Here is a 16,936-nt window from a genome sequence, read left to right as displayed (position 1 = left end):
TATGAAAGGGCAGAAGTGAAAGCTGGCTTTGGTTTAATGCATTGAATGCAGAAGCAGAAAACACAGAAAATGGCTCTTTTCCATAACTCTGATTTTAATAGGTATTAGCTACTTGAACACAACAACTTGAATTTACCAACTGTAGTTGTTTGCCTGCCCTGTCTAAACAGAAGGAAGATGCTATTCATGATAAAACAATAAAAAAGCATGGAAAATAGTGAGAAATGGGACTATAATTATATGCCAATTCCTATATTTCAGAATTCTTAGCATGTCTCAGTATCCAAAACTAGAAATTAAGCCAAATGTCCTAATTAGAACTTGATATAATTTCTTCCACAGTTAAGAGTGTGTTCTTTCAATGAGACATTATCTTGGCTTTACTACCATCAGTATAAACATAAGAATACATAAATAAAACACAAAGCACAACAGCAAGATGGATAAATACCTTCACTAGTTCAAAAGGAAAACGTTCATGGAAAATACGATTGATTTTGGCACCACCTGAAAGTTCTAGTGTATCAACCTGATCTCCTGATCCTTCGATTCTTTTTTCAAAGTCAACTGAAAATTGTTGTACCATCCTAAATTTCAAAGGAAAGGAGAAAAAAGCATGTCAGCCATTTAAGCATGTCAACTTCCAACTTTACTTCAGTACTATGTGATTACTAGTGCCTATTAAAACATGTTTAGGAATTGACAAAAGTATCTATAACAACAATTCATTCAGCCAAGCTGACAATTCATAAAATCCATATCTATCCCCCAGAATTTGACTAGTTGCTTTCTGAAAGCACACAAATTTTTACTATTAGCTCCTGCAACAAAGAGCTGTGTGGCTTAGGTGCACATCACATGAAGGACTATGATCTATGATTAATTTTGATCTTGCCATCTTTGTGTTCTTTTGCATAGCTAAGTTTTTATATTGGAAAAAGAAGCATTCCCTACTCTCCTTTCAGACTCCTCATCTTGCAGACTTCTAACACAATCTCCTTCCTTTGCTTAAGGTCATCTTTTTAGCAGGTTGAAGAATGTGTCTATGCAATCAGAAGGAGTTTCTTACCTTTGATCATTTATGCTGCCCATCTTTGTACCTCTTCCTGTCCTACTTTCTCTCTTTTCTAGGATTACTAAAATTAATTTAGGGAAAACTACGGAAATTGCAGAGTAAATAAACTGTTCTGGAACATCAAGCACAGAATTCTTTGGAGTTTGCATACAGAATACATAACCATATACTAATCGTTAAGTTTAAACCCATTAGAAAGAAAAAAAAAAAAAAAAGGCAAAAAAAAAGGCAAACCAAACCTACACAACGGGGAAAAGTAGACAAAAGGCTGGACACTCACTGCAACAGGGCTTTTGTTTTTCTGGTTGGATCTTCTGGTCTGAAGTTTTTGTATACCTCTACTTCATGTTCTATAGAAAGCAGCTGGCTCTGGAGTTTGCTTCTGAAGGCTGGCAGGGTATCCCGAATATGATTGGTAAGTTGCTAAAATGCAAATAAAAGTCCTTTTATACTCTTAATAAAGATGAAAGCACAACCATTTCCTCCTGACTGCCAAGCATATCAGCCACGACCTGTGCTAGTTTACCAGTGTTGTTCCTTTTAATCTTTGAAGCAATGGGGACTGTTAAAGAACAATACAATATCCCTTTGGCATAAACATTATACGGAGGCTTGAAAAATTCCTTCATCCTCTCACTTACTGAGCCCTATTACTACATCCTTGTTTAGTTACACACACAAAAAAAAGTTATACACATTACATATGTAACTTGAAATGACCTCTCATCACTCAGCACTGATGCCACCACTCTCACTTTGTTGGTTTTCCTAAGGGTGTTTCCCAATTCCTTACACATTTGTTCAGTATGACAATTCCTTTATTTTACAGCCACAACGCAATGTGGGAGAAGGAAGAGATTAGATTCTGAGCATCCACAGTCCACTGAGAATAGAGATGGAGGAAAGTGTAGATATACAGAGTACCTACTTGGCACTCTCCTACCGTTGGGAAAAATCACCTCTACGTGAATTCTGCTCTCTTGTACAAAGTATACTAAAGAGAAGAGATTTTGTCCTCGTATTATTATAGAACTTTACCTTTTTTAAACACTTGATTTTTGGCTGAAAAAGGTTTACCACTCAAGACTATCAGTTTTCATTTCTGGAAATATTCCTAAAAGTGCTAGATAATAAATTGAAGAAGAGTATAAAAAGGCTTACCAGATCCGTGTTTAAGTTACCCCACTTAGTTTTGCATATATATGTTGTAATGTGTTTGGACAGCATTATCAATGTCTTACCTGTACCATAAATTTTTCATGCATTGTACCCGTTCCTTGATTAAAAACAAAGTGGACTTCTTGCACTATGCTGCAAACCCTCTTCCCAACCCCAGTCAGACAAGCTATAAATTAAGAATGTCATATACCAAAATATGTAAACTCAAAATAGAAGTTGTTCAGCAGACCAACAGCCACAAAATCAAAAGCTGTAGTTTCCCTGGAGCACCATCTTGTGGATGCAGAGAAATTTAAATATTACCTGAAACCGTAATCACTAATAGGTTCCTAATATCTTAGGGAGGAAACTTAAATAGATTTTCCCATATATAATATTCTACATAGAGTAACAGCAACAGAAGACCAACAGTTCATACTGAGATATGTATATTTATAAAACAGCTCACAAAAAAGTTAATAGTACATAAAGTAATGCAAGTCAGGACAGATAAGACAGTGCAAAGGTATAAGCAGCTCATGCTTCAGCCTCAAAACTAAGACATGTGAGTTAAACTTTCAAGATACAAAAAAAGGCAAAACATCCTAAACACAAACAAAATTGCAGGATACAAGTGAGTTCTTGAAGACTTAGGTTCTGAGGCACAAATAAACGGCATCTGCATACTTTTTGAGTGAGTGCAGAGCATGCCATAACCTGGCTGTCAAATTACAGCTGCAAAGTCACTGTAGCAAGAAAGTAAGCGTGTCATCCACTTAGTTCCCTACCTTAATCAATAACTTTTCTGCTATTTCCAGCTGCTGTCCAAAATGGACAAAGCCAGGCTGACCTGGTCTTTGTCTATTTCAGACCAAAGGCTGCAATTTGACAGTGAACTGGAAAAACACTATCAAGTTTGACTTGTAGAATGCCAAGGACACTGGTCAGCTGACAAACTAAGTTTGTTTTTTTTAAAAAACAAAACAAAAAAAAACCACAACCCCAAAACATAGTATCAACAGTAATTTTAGAGAGGTAAGCATAACTTGATCTTGTCCTCTTCAAACATGCTGAAATGCATCATCATTAGGGTTACATGTTATCCAAGCTACAGGATGGTGCTATGAAAAGAGTAATACTGAAAGATGCAAAATGGTGAAGAGAATTACATACTCCTCCAAGTCTGCTGTAGGCAGTGTCTTCATTAGGACAGTAAGCTATGGGTTTCTCCTCCAGGTAACTGGGAAATAGACCTCTGTTTCCTACTGAAGGAAGCTGTAATCTTGACATGGTTTGGCATGGACTCATAGAAATAAACCAAAGGTTTCAGCAAAAACAAAGGCAGTGTGAACAAAGTGTTCTGATTACTGTAATTGTCATTTATATCATTAGTATACAGTACACTGTTTCTACTAAAAACTAGAGTAAAGTGTAGATTTTGAGGTTAAAGTACAGACACACAGTCAATGCTCAGGATACATGATTTCTAAAAATTTATTGGTTTTTTTTTCCTAATTTCTAAATTTGAATTCTAAAAATCCTGTTAAACTAGAAAAAAAAATAGATCGTTAAAGAATAGGATGGTATACTTCCACGAAGGGAGACAAATCTTACTTTTCGTGTTCATATTCAGTATTCAAGAGAACAGGGAGGTGCAGAACTGCCAGTAAAAGTCTGAAACTACATCTCACATTAAGTTTTCATATGCTACACGTAATGTACAGCTTTCTTTATTATACTGTGAGAACTAAAACTTTAAAAGCAGGAAAGAATAAGTGAGGCTCACTGACCAACATTCATTTTAATAAAAATTTTATATTGGTCGTATCATTAAAAAAACTGCCTTTCACCACAAAGGCTTCAGGTTTTACCTGGTTTAGAACTTTCTGGAGATACGGTGTTCCCATCCGATCTGCCATGTGCCTATATGCTGGGTGGGAAAGAAAGAATTTCCTTTCTGCTAGAAGAGCTGCCTTTATGTCCTTCTTCCCATCAATGTCCTTCTGGCTTCTGTTTACAACACCAATATAACCTAAAACAACACAAATCCAGTGGGCAAGTCAATTTAGCTATTATCTGAACTTCTGAATTCATATTAAATAGAACTAGACTGTCTCAGTTCAAACAAAACTTTCCAATTTAGGCATTTCAGGTATAGTTTACGAGTACTGTAATGACCTTAACAGTGTCTAAGTTGTTCATCCTGTTTATGTATAACAGATATACTTCCATTTAAATCATCAACTTGAATACAGAAATATCTGAAATTTTGGTGTACCCCAAAGAAACAACTCAAAAAATAAACATGAAAAAAACCCAAAACAAGATCAAAACACATAGAGGTCAACATAGATAAATGATAGGTTATTAGCAAATTGTAGCAAAAATTTATTCTGGTTTGCTGGACCAACATGCTCCATTGGAGGAGCTGGTGGTCTCATCAATAAATTATAGCTAGAATCAAAAATTATTGATATTGTTAATATTATGGGCAATTGTGGCAGTAGCTGCCAGAACAATTACATGGAAAATTTCTGGAAGGGGTCAAAACTTGGTTTACGGTGAGATTACTAAAGCTCTGGTGCTTTCTTCTGTCATATGCAAAGAAAAAAAAATTATTCTTTTGTTAAAAGGGACAGCAGTCTGGCACATAAGAGAAAACTGGCTAACAAATTGTGCTGACATTTCTTGCTCCTTCTGGAATATAGAGTGTATTTTCCAGGTCCAGAAAAAAAATTACTTTACTTGTAGATTTTTTTTTTAGCACAGTTGCCTTTTGTGTTTGCTGAATAGATAATGATAAAATGATAATGATAAAATATAATGATAAAAGCTAGAAAGTCATCAAGTACAGTATAATCTTAGATTCACCTCCAGGACTCCCAACCCAACCACCTTCTGGATTGCAAAGGATATACACAACTGAACATTCTCACCTCTTCGAAGAGGGAGTAGTTTGTTTTCTAGAATTTCTCTTGCATCGGTTCCTTCATCCATCAGATCCAATTTTGTGATCACACCAATGGTCCTAAGGCCTGACCCAGGGTGGAGGGAGGAGGAAAAAGATAGCGAAGAATCATTTACATTCAGGAAGAACAATTACATCTTACAATTATATAATAACAGATATGTGACATTCTCAAAGCTTGTATCACACAATACTGGCTACAACTGCAAGTTATGGTATGTCTCAAAAAGATGGGATCATCATAGCCAGTGCTGAAATGTGTTCCTCAAATCTCTTTAACAAGGCTCAGCATTTCTATGATATGACTGTATAAAATTTACTATGCAAGTATCCAGAAATCCCATCAGCACCACTGTCCATTTTGCTAGATACTACAAAAAAGTCTAGATAGGCATTGCCCTACTTGCTTATAAGAGATAGCGATAAAATTTTAAAAATACATTTACAGCATCATTACCTGAACAATACTGAGCTAATAAACAGTTATGGCGATGTTGAAGTCTATATGAGAATGTATATACACATGTCATTACTATATATTATAAATTATATTTCACAAAAGAGTTGGTCTGTTACTTCCAATTATGTTATTACACTGAAGAACAAAAAGTGGTTACATCCAATCATGCTTACCTTGAGGGTCCACTTCCTTAGCTAACTTCAGTGCATCAGAGTTGGCCAGATCAGTGTTAGCTGGAGTCACAGCCAGTATCAGACAGTTTTCTCGAGAGATGAACTGCATTATCATGTCTCTGATCTGTTGCTCAATATCTGGAGGCTGATCCCCTACGGGCACTTTAGTGATTCCCGGCAAATCAATAAGAGTCAGGCTTAATACTAAATGGAAAACACAGGATCATAAAACTGGTTAGCATGTCAGAAGACATCTATGGTTGCAGACAAATTTTGGTCACATAAAAGCCCACATAATTACACCTTTATAGGTATATAAATATTGACAATGGTTTAAACAAAACATCTGACAATCTGAAAAGTACATTTGTTTTCCTGTTGGTCTTTCATCTCTGGATTTATTAGTACTACTTAATATTTTAAACATTACAATCGGTATAGGAGAATTATACTGAATATCCTTGAAGGCTCTTAGACAAATGAAGCTTTCTGAGCTTTTTCCACCAACAGGAACACAGACAACAAGACAACAGACCATTGCCATTCCATCTTTCATATCAACCCAAAACAGGCTTTTTGTTTGTTTGTTTTAAAATACAGTCCTCCTCTGACCATGCTTTCCATAGTGTCTTGAATTAAGAAGTTCCCAAGAAAGTCAATAGCTAGCCTAACTTACATAGCAAAATTCTTGTTAAGGGGTTTTGGAGTATGTTCTTGAGGGGTTTTTTGAGGGGAGAGGGTAGGGGGAAAGGGGGTTTTTTACTCTGTAACTTCTTAAGAAAAGTAAGAAACACTAAAAAGTTTATCCATTAAGACAATCTGTTTTGCTCTGGCATGATTTCCCCAGTACAGGCCACAAAGCCAACTAGAAGCATCTTAGCTTGTTCAGCCAGCACTGGGGTAACAGAGCATCCTTTAGATAAATGAGAAAAATGCAATTCCTAGAAAGGAAACACCAGAAGTATATTTGGGGTCTGGCTCAATGAAGTAAAAGACTGATCCTAATAAAATGAAGTAATAGCATTAGTTAGGAAATTTTCAACTTTCTCCTAGAGTCAGCATGTTGAACAAACAAGCTTTGAACCAGAGCATTTAGTTCAGCTCCTCTCCAGTTGGCTATGTGACATCTGCAGAGCAGAGAGGGGCTCAGGAGCATATGTTTAGAGCCAACGCTGCTCACGGTATATCAAAGGGAGGTTCAGCATCTCTTTAATTACCTCTCCTCTTATTTTAATCTTTCTGCCCTTTGACTTGCAATGAAGACATCAGATGAGGTGGTTAGAAAAATAAAGTGCTTCAGACAAACATACCACTTTTCTCCTGTATCCAAGACAGATTGAATGCAAAACATTTTCTCTAGATTGCCTTTATTAAATTGGGCAGATGGCAACCAGAGGAACTAACTTTGATCTGTACTGGGGGTCTACAACAGAAAGCAGCTTCAAACACCATTATTGTCTAAATATATTTTTAGTGACAGCAAACAATAAACATCCAATAGGGCAGGGAAGTATAATGACTTTCTAGATCAGGGAATCCATCTGGGCGGTGGCCAAAAGAAGTTTTGGCACTAAGTCTCCCATCTCCTATTACTTATCTTTACCAGTGAGCTACTATCTAATGGTATATGTATTGGGGGGGGGAGGTTGGGTTCATCCTGATGCAGAATGAGAATACTTTTAAATCATGAGAATATTAAATGAGATAGAGAGTCTGTGTCCTGCCCAGCTCTAGTGGCAACAGCTCTTTGCTGTAGAGTGGTGTTGTAACATAGAAGTTGTGGATTCTTCCAGATACATAGCCACTTTCAGTTCAGCTTGGTCTCAGAAGTTTTTTCAGCCCAGAAGACTTCTGATCAAGCAGTGAAAACACATAGAAAAGGAGACAGCTATACAGACAGAGCTAAATAACACATTACATAACAGAAATATAAAGTAGAATGATTTTTACCTACCATGTGGAGAATATATTCTTAAATTAATAGGAATTGAAGAAATGCCTTTGTTCATTCCTGTTATTCTATCTGTTTCTACTTCAATTTCCTGACGAACTTCATCAAAATCAGTAAATTTCCTCCCTTTGCAGTGTAGAAATTCAGCATACTCTGAAAAATATCAACAACTCTGTATTTCACAGGCTTATAGACTTGGACACCCACTTTCAAGCCCCTACTATTCTTCAGATGTGTATACACAAAAGGATGTCATCAAGGATATCACGAAAGCATTATATATGAGCACATGCTATAGATATGATTGCACAGATGAAAGCCAGCCTACAACAAGAAAGGGTTAGTTAAAGAGCCAAGTTGACTAGATATGATTTAATGCTTTTATCTTTAGCATGTCATCTTCTGGAATAACCTGAAAGACTCAAATAGATATTGTTTACATTTCTAGAATAAGGAACAGATTGTGAATCAGGTTCTGAGTTTTCATCTGATTACATCTGCCTGTAACATATCAATAAATTAAAGAAAAGTAATTCAAGTTCTGTATCATGAAATATTATTAGCATTTGTTTTCAAAATCTAACAGCCCCTGTTGCATTGTTATTTTAACATTATTTTAACAAAGGAGTTCTGTACATTTTTGCAAGTACATCATGAAAATAAGATCACATAAAAACACTTATGGTTTTAAACACAACTCTTCATCTTGTAAAGACTTTTTGTAGTCTAAATCCAAACCATGCTTAAGGAGTTTGTTAAAGCTTTTATACATAAAGCTGCAATTTTGCTGAAGTGGGAGAACACAATGAATTCCTAAGTCTTCAATATCAAACAACTTGCCCTCTTACCTTAAAAGAGCACCAACCAGGAATTAGGGATAGATACAGTCTCATTTGTTACACTCAAACCTGACACTAGGTCCCTGTTGTGACTTGCCAATCCAAATTCTGATACTGATTATTGTATCCTTCTGAATTTCTTGCCTTAGAGGTTCATACCAAAAGCACATATCAGGATTTTAAAACTGGAGCTTCTTCCCTCAAACAGGGCAAAACAGAACACAAACATTTATCTCATGTAGCAAAGCTGTAATCAGAAATGATGACATAAATGGTAATCACAGATAGAAGCTCACATCCTGTCTCCGTAAGGTCTAAGCAGTAGGACTGGAGGAAGGCTGGACAGAGTTATGTATATTCATTTCATCCCAATCAAGGCCTGATCTCAAAGTTCCATTTAGGTGTTTCTTCCCTAGAAAACGTTTCTTTGTAAAACGTCTTCAAATATCAGGGCAAAGAGCTTGCCCGGTACTCAAAGAATAGCAGCGCAGGAGACCTGATCCAAGAATATAGATTCATAGAGGACCTTATGTAACAGTACTGAAGTCTGTTTCCCAAAAGTCACTTTATTACTATTGTCAACAGAGTTGTTAAAAAAAAAAAAAAGTCAAAACCACATATGAAACCATAACAATAGTTAAAGCAAGGTGAAAGCCAAAAAAGGAGAGAAAGGAGGGGAAAATAACAAACGCCGGTCTTCCTACACTAAAATACTATAATCCCACCAGATTAAAAATGCAAGCAAAATGACAACAAATGGAGGTTTTGTATGTTTCGTTGTCAACTATTTGTTAAAAAAAAAAAAAGGGAATATTAAAATATTTTGAAGTAAAAGATAATAGGTGCACAAAATAAAATATCTCAGTTGCTCTAGCACATTTGAGAATTCACATTTATAAAATTTGTCATCTCAAAGTTGGAAAATAGCTACCTACTGAAAAAAGACCTGACAAGTGGTTCTTATTTTGTCCCTGTTCTTCATGCACTGCTCCTGGCATAAAATAAAATGTATTCTTCGTAGTTAATTTTTTTTTCCCCAGTGGTTCATCAGATTTTCTCAGAAAAATATTTCAAAATTCAATAATTAATACTTGGTGTCTAGTTGTAATCAGTTGACTGATGCAGCTGATAGTCAAGGAAGTCAAATCTTTGTTCCACTTAACACTCAGTAACAGAAAGAGCCCCTATCTGAAATGGCTTCAAGGTAATTCAAATGAAAACGTTTACTACTTTTTAGTTGTGTTAATGTTTATAAATAGCTCATTCCTCCCAGTGACACCAGTGGTCCCACTAGTTCTGAAGGAATAGACTTTACAGCGGGTTCATAACCTGTGGTGCCACACATAGCCTACAGAATAAAAATTCAAATGAACAAGCAGTGCTTTGTCTTGCTCCTTTCAGCCCTCAGGCTGTCCTTGGCAATGATGCCTGTAGCCAGACTGGATAAGCACATGTTTTAATGCAATCTTCAGTTTTCAGCTTTCATAGACAGAGGAATACTATGAAAACATTTTATTTACATTTTTTGTGGGACTGGACACAAAGCCAGACGTGATCCTGCCTAATGCCTGAAAACTAGACATGTATTTTCTGTATAAAACTGTAGTTACACTAAGAGAAAGAACAACTAGATAAAAAATTAAAACACTGTCTTTGAATGTAGAATACTTTTTTTTTTCCCAGTCTCATTCAAAGCACCTCGGATAACACAGAATGAAAAAGCTACTATAGCATAGTTCTCTAATGCATCCAACCACAAGTGTCATGGTAAGTGATTATTTCTCTCTTCAATTGTGATTAAATTAGGCAAATCATACAAACAAGTGTCATGGGACAACATTTTAGAAAATGCTTATTTTTCCTGTGAGTTATTTCTCCCTATGCTTTTATGACTTAATCTAGCACAATGTTATGTTGTTTTTAACAACTGTTGTTTTCAAACCATTTAAGTTACATACACACTTGAGATCTTTCATAAATCTGTCTCCAAGGTAAAGAGAGTTAGGTATGCCATGTGATGAGACATGGAATAGCCCTTAGAAATACATGAGATAATTTAAAAACTATTACTGAAGCCAAGACAAAAGGTACCTACCACACCTTTATTTACAAGCCTGTTACCTTGTAATAAGAAAATTAATTTCACTGACATAAGGGGTTTTTTTTCCTTCATAAATTTGTGTTGGCTGCTATTCATCTCAAGTACCTTTCAGAGTGATAGTTAATAACTAATTACAGATCTCTTTTTCCTAAAAGTGAGCTTTGACTGATTTTTCTTTCACTTTTCCTTATTATCCTTTCAAGGACAGGCAAATACAGAGCCATTCTGTGGACTTTCACCAGAGGATTTCCATCTTTCCTAATGTCACTGAGCATCAACCTGGGATCAAGGAAACAAAACCTTCCAGGCAACACCACTTATAAAACCAAGTATTTGTTGGAATAATTCATTAGCCCCAACATGAGCTGAAGCCTAGACCCCGTTTGAGGGTGCTGGTTGGAGAACTGGCTGAGCCCTCAAACCCATACTGCCAGACCTCAGTAGTCACTGCTCATCAGCTCAGGTTACTCCAGCCACTGTTACTAGTACACACAGAGAGACAGCAGCAAGGAAGATCTGCAGTTGCAAAGGAAGATTTGCAATCTCTGCAACCTTACAGTAACAGCTTAAATTCAGGTGTCAGAGTGGCAGCGCTATCCCTCTTCCAGCACATCTGTCCTGTTTGGGTGAGGAGTCTTTCAGTGTCTCAGGGAGGGGTCACCAGTCAAAACCACCTATTTCCCATGGTGATGTTACTTCTTAGCTTTTAGGGTATGCACCTCCCATGTCTCTACTGGCCTCTACAGCATCCCTGTTTGTCACCTGAACAAGGAGCTACCAGAGAGTAGGATCCAGAAGCCACTGTCTTCCTTTCCTCCCTGCAAAGGGCCCAGTCCCTCCCCTACTGTTGGCACTGTGGCACCTTTCTAGTTTTTGTCCTTGAAGACCTCGAAACACCTTCCTGCTGATGAAGTCTCTAAGATAATTTGTGTTAAATGAAATAACCAATCTAAATTCTTTTTATAGAGTTTTCATTTTCTGTTAGAGGATTGTTTTTGCCACCAGATGGCAATAAAAGATGGGCATGCTTGAGGAGTAGTCTCACAACAAAAGATACTTGCATTAAAGCTCAGCAACTTCAACAGAGGAGAGCATCTGCAAGACTTCAGAAAAAAGTCAGAATGTCTTTTGAACCTTATGGTGATTTACTTTCCACTTAGTGTTCTAATTTAGAGAACTGGAACAAATATGGGTATTGTACATATGACTCATTCATCTAAAAATGTCCACTTAATAATGACTTTCAAAATCTGTTAATCTGCCGCTTCTTTAGCAAAGAGACTGCAGCAAGACCATGAAGAAAACCTGAAATTCCTTCTCAAAATGAGGAAGATAACCCTCCTAGAGCAAAGATATTTTAACATGTAAATAACAACAGGATTTATATAGCAGGCAATGTATTTCTAACAAACAGAAGACCTACAAAAAAGGCTTCACCCAAAACCTAAGTACTTTTTTTTTGTTGTCACTGCTGTTTAAAAAACATATTACCCCGTTCTCAAGAAATGTAGCTAATTATTTCACTTCCACAGGCAGCAGAAAGCACAGCAAGAGGAAGAATAGATTGCCTAAGGTGATACAGAATGTGTGGCAACAGAAAAAAAAAACAAACAAACAAAAACAGACAAGCCACCTCTCAAGATCTTCTCAGGTATTTCAAGACATTACCTTCCCAAAGCATACTCAGCAGCACCATCTAAAAGTACCTATTAACTTCTACAAAACTTATTTAATTTTACTGATGTATTAGATCAAAGAATCACCATGCTAGGAAGTATACTGAAAGTTATGAAACAAAAACTTAAAATGTTTAAGAAAATGGTTTTAACATATCAATTAAGACATATCAACTCAAAGGAAGAAAAACCCACCAGCTCACTAGCCCTCCTTTAAGAAATTATGGTAACACATGACAAATCACTACAGGTTAACATGCTTATTGGCAAAATTTGCAAAGAGAAGATTAAGAGTTGAAATGGAACTAATGTACCTTGTGCTGAAGTCAGTTCTGTTGCTCCGAGACTACTGAACACTAATGCAGCCTTAAGATTCTTGTCCCAAGTCAGTTGTGTGCTAACACTTACATCTCAAAGACACATAGGGAAAAATCCTTCTAAAAGCACAACCACAAGAATATGTAATGCATTCCTCCTGAAAAGGAATCTTATTTAAGAAAGTGAGAGACCAGCACTCTACAGTCATCGGTAACTGCTGAAATATAGTAACAGTTTAGCATTTAAAACAAATGCTACCTAGTGAGAAAGAACTAGCTCCCTGTATCTTACGCAGCAGCGGTCAAATACTGAAAGAATCTGCATATCTTTTGGCTGAATTTAGACATCAAATTCTCACAAAATAAACTGCCCTCACATCCAACTTTTCACCCAGGAAAAGATTAGGTAGAGTTCCTCCCACGTACATCCTCTGAATGGCTAAGCTAATTTACCACATCTGTCTTTCCTGCCTTGTAAAATGTGAAGTTCACCATCAGACAGCTTCCCAGCTGACAGTACCCAGTCCACACCTGTGCCTCCTAAAAACTCACTGAATTGTGCCTTCCCAGATGGGACTATTTTCTCCAAAACCATTCTCTACCCTGAGCTCCTTCAGAGACTAGCAACAACAAAGGCACAGGAGTTTTGTTAGACCTGACACAGGACATTCCCAATGCCTCTCACATTAGCAAAAAGAAAGCCACCTTGCAGCCTGAAAATATTTACAAGGCAGAGATTTTTTTTTTCCCCTCTCTCTAGCCAGTACAGTAGTTTATTGGATACAGGCCACATTAACAATTCCATTTGAAATACAGCTGGGCAGTTCCAGAGGACACTCAAAGTAGGATAGTCAAGAACAAGACAGTCCTTCAGAGGACTGTGAACTATTTTTAAAGTGCATATTTTGACTTATTCTATGCTACTAGGTATTTCTCACATTATCAAACTCAGAGGAAATTAGTTTCAACTACTGAAGACTGTCTTGTCAGTTGCAATATTTCATTAAAACCTTTGTCTTGGCCTCCAAGATTTGCAGAATACAGTATTTGCATGGATATGGAAATGCAAATGGCGTAAAGCCATTCAGGAATTGTACTGTTCCCACCGAAAAAAAATGTTCGTGATTAAAGGAGCTCCACAGGTCACTACAAAATAGCTTTGTACTAACTACACAGGTTTTTTTTTTTTTTTAAAAAAAAAAAAAAACAGGAAGTAAACAAAATTCTAAAAAAATACTCCACATCTCATGAGACAAATTTCTTCATATTGAATTGTTCCACGTTACCCCTTGTACATTTGCATTTTTAAAGGGCATAAAGACATGACCTCTTTACCCAGATGTGTCAGATCTTTCAGATGCTGGGGAGGCCTTGATAACTCCTCACAACCAAATCCTGCTGTACCCTTCTATGACATGTCCAACCCTAATAATGAGGGGTCAAAGTTTCCTCTTCCTTGGGTGTGCAAAAACGCCTCAGCTGCCAATCTTTATCCCTTAGTGCAATGACTCAAAGTTAAATGAAGCTCTAACCTCTTCCATCAATCAAATTCACATTTCAAAAAGATTCTCAATCAGATCAAAAATGTTCCTACAGTATTTTGCAGTCATCTCTGCATGCCTGTATATTACAGTATATAGAAAGTGCCCCTTCCCTCCCAAGGAATACTATAAGACTAAGAATCGTGACTTTTAAAAAAGTCAAGATCCTAGGACTAGATATCAGTTAAGCTTGCTATAGCAGCAAGAACCTGACACCATCCTCTAATTACTTTCTGTAACATTTCAGATAATTACGGACTTGATAAAAATCAGTCCAGCATCTGCTTCCTGTAAAAGAACACTGTGCTTCTCTAAACAGTTTTCTTTATTTTCTTTTTTTAAAATTAGTTCAGAAAGATAAAGGTGGCTTAAAAGATAAAGTTATTTGGAATTTCACCACGAAAACCAACAACAACGGAACAGTTTAAAGAAAGTAACAAAATAATTAAAGCCTGCGTTTTAAAGGTCTTGGCATCTAATATCAAACAAGAAATACACAGCATTTCCCAAAGGGAGAAATATGTCTTGACATCCAGGAAACACAAAATTAGGCTGCAGCTCAATTCTCTAGAATTTTTCAAGTTTTTGTTGTGTTATTTAAAATAAAATTAAGAACTACTTTTCAGCAGAGAAGGCACCTATACGAAAATCTAGAGGCCCCCCTAAAGCTAGCAATACTATGTGAACATATTAATGGGGAAAATATCAGAAAGAGAGAGAAGCCCTTTCACTGCCCCCTTAATCAAAGGACATGGATGCTTTTATGAAATAGGGCAAGGTAACTTCAGGCTGGATATCTAAGTGTTTAACCACTTGAAGTAAGAGTGTAAGAGTTTACTTACTAATTCATATGTTCTCAGAGTTTACTCATTTTTTTTAGGAATGCTAGCGCAGAGCTCGATTCTTTTCTTCTTCTTCCCAGCTCTTACATGGTGCTGGGAAAATTAGATTAAGATTCTCCATAGCTAGCTCCTTATTCATGCATTTCTGCGTTTTCTGTCAGAGATCAAAAGGCACATACGCAGAAGTAACAAGTGTTCATATCTCCAACTAAAACAAATGATCTTTTTATATATATGTGTGTGTATATATATATATATATAAAGCACTATAAGCATATTACACACTTGAAAATCCTGAAGTTTCTAAGCTAAGCATACAAAAATCCTGGACTATGGAAAATTTCATAGAAGCATTGAAAATATGAACGTGCTTTACAAGCAGTAATCTGGGAAGCCTAGGCAGAATGAAGTCTATTTTTCTGCTGAACAACGAAAACAACTTTCAGGAAAAAATATGCACCCAGAAACGTAACTACACCCTACACATAGGGACAGACTAAAGTTCTACGGGCACCTTCAATTTTATTTCTCCTCTAGTTTCACCATGTTCCATAATTTAAAGAGCACTTTTTATTTTTAAAAATTGTTTTAGTAAAAATAAATGAAATAACATCTATTTTAAGAAGAAGTCAATAGTAAATCAGTGACTTTGTTGCTTACAATGGTTTAGAAGCAAAAACAACTACAAAAAAAAAATTTTGAATGAGAGAAAACCATAGCTGCATGATAGGGAACTGAGCTACACAGCAGCAGATTAAGTGCCCCCTGGAAGAGTACAAAGTGGTGAATTTTGATTAAAGATCTCAATACGTCACATAGCTCAGTGGTATACACATACTGTATTTTTATTTTGGACCACCAGACAAATACACAGAAGCCTTGTTTTCCCCCAGTCTACCTTCTGCTCTACTTAATGCAGTGAGGACAACCAAAAAAGACAAGTCATGAAAACAAGTTGTGTGGAATCAAATCTGTGTGCACTGGAGCAGGAGTTAAAGGTAGAAGTACAGCAATTTTGGTGTGTTAACTAACACAACTGTAAAGCTCATCAAGAAATGAATAAATCAAAGCTAATTTTTAAAACACGTTGTATGTAATAATGTTTCTCCACTGCTTCAAGTTTGATCTTGGATTAAATTTACTATGTGTGCTAGGATTTAGATTCTACTGTTTTTGCAGATAGGACCGCGAGACTAGCTGGTCTTGAGCATACAATTTTGAAGCCTTTGTTGCAGATGGTCTAGTTGCATCTTTCTTCACACTGCTTAAGGTTTCCTAGAAATTTTTTTCCTCCTGCTGAAGTACATCAGCACTTTGTCCAGGCATTGAACCAAAAAGAGAGAGAGGTTACCTGTTTTGGCAGTGATGAGTTGCAAGACCAACGGTCGTCTTGTTACAATTCCAGAACCTCGTGGAAGAAAATCCCTGGAAACATTAGGAGAAAGAAAAAAAAAAAAAAAAGAAAAGAAAAAAAAAAAAAAAAGAACAGAAAGAACCGTTACTACCCAGAAAGCACTGCCGAGTTACATAAGATACTGGACCAATTTGGAACCTCCTCTGTGCTTTCAGCTGCAGTGAAAATGGAAAGTTGGTGGAGATGGATTTACATTAAACACTAGTATAAAGTAGGGCTGTTAATTTTGGCTCAAGATAGCAGTAGGTCATTAGACAAATATGTATTAAAGCTAAATTACTGTCTCAAGGCATTATCAATTCTCTTTACTCATAACCATCATATATAACATTTCAAAACTCATCTTGCATAGTAAGAGTACCTGAAGCCATACCCACATTTATTGGGCTCTCTTAACAAATGTGTCCTCACCCTATACTTG

At 36.5% G+C, this 16,936-nt stretch overlaps 1 protein-coding gene across 2 annotated transcripts in view; it reads right to left on the bottom strand.

Moving 5' to 3' along the window:
• Nucleotides 1-16,936, bottom strand: part of DNM3 (dynamin 3) — a 171,514-nt gene that overhangs the window by 137,910 nt on the left and 16,668 nt on the right. For both annotated transcript variants that reach the window (XM_086753240.1, XM_086753241.1), the window contains exons 2-8: nucleotides 16,453-16,526; nucleotides 7,789-7,938; nucleotides 5,835-6,038; nucleotides 5,170-5,268; nucleotides 4,105-4,265; nucleotides 1,356-1,498; nucleotides 452-587 (exon numbers count right to left, since the gene is read on the bottom strand). In XM_086753240.1, coding sequence (XP_086609366.1) covers nucleotides 452-587; nucleotides 1,356-1,498; nucleotides 4,105-4,265; nucleotides 5,170-5,268; nucleotides 5,835-6,038; nucleotides 7,789-7,938; nucleotides 16,453-16,526 — 967 coding nt within the window. The remainder of the gene's footprint in view (nucleotides 1-451; nucleotides 588-1,355; nucleotides 1,499-4,104; nucleotides 4,266-5,169; nucleotides 5,269-5,834; nucleotides 6,039-7,788; nucleotides 7,939-16,452; nucleotides 16,527-16,936) is intronic.

This window comes from Chlamydotis macqueenii, chromosome 8, assembly GCF_036417535.1.
Source record: "Chlamydotis macqueenii isolate bChlMac1 chromosome 8, bChlMac1.mat, whole genome shotgun sequence".
In the NCBI taxonomy this organism is placed as follows: Eukaryota; Metazoa; Chordata; class Aves; order Otidiformes; family Otididae; genus Chlamydotis; species Chlamydotis macqueenii.
Note: the sequence above shows the minus strand (reverse complement) of the source record. Positions and strands in the feature narration are given on the sequence as shown.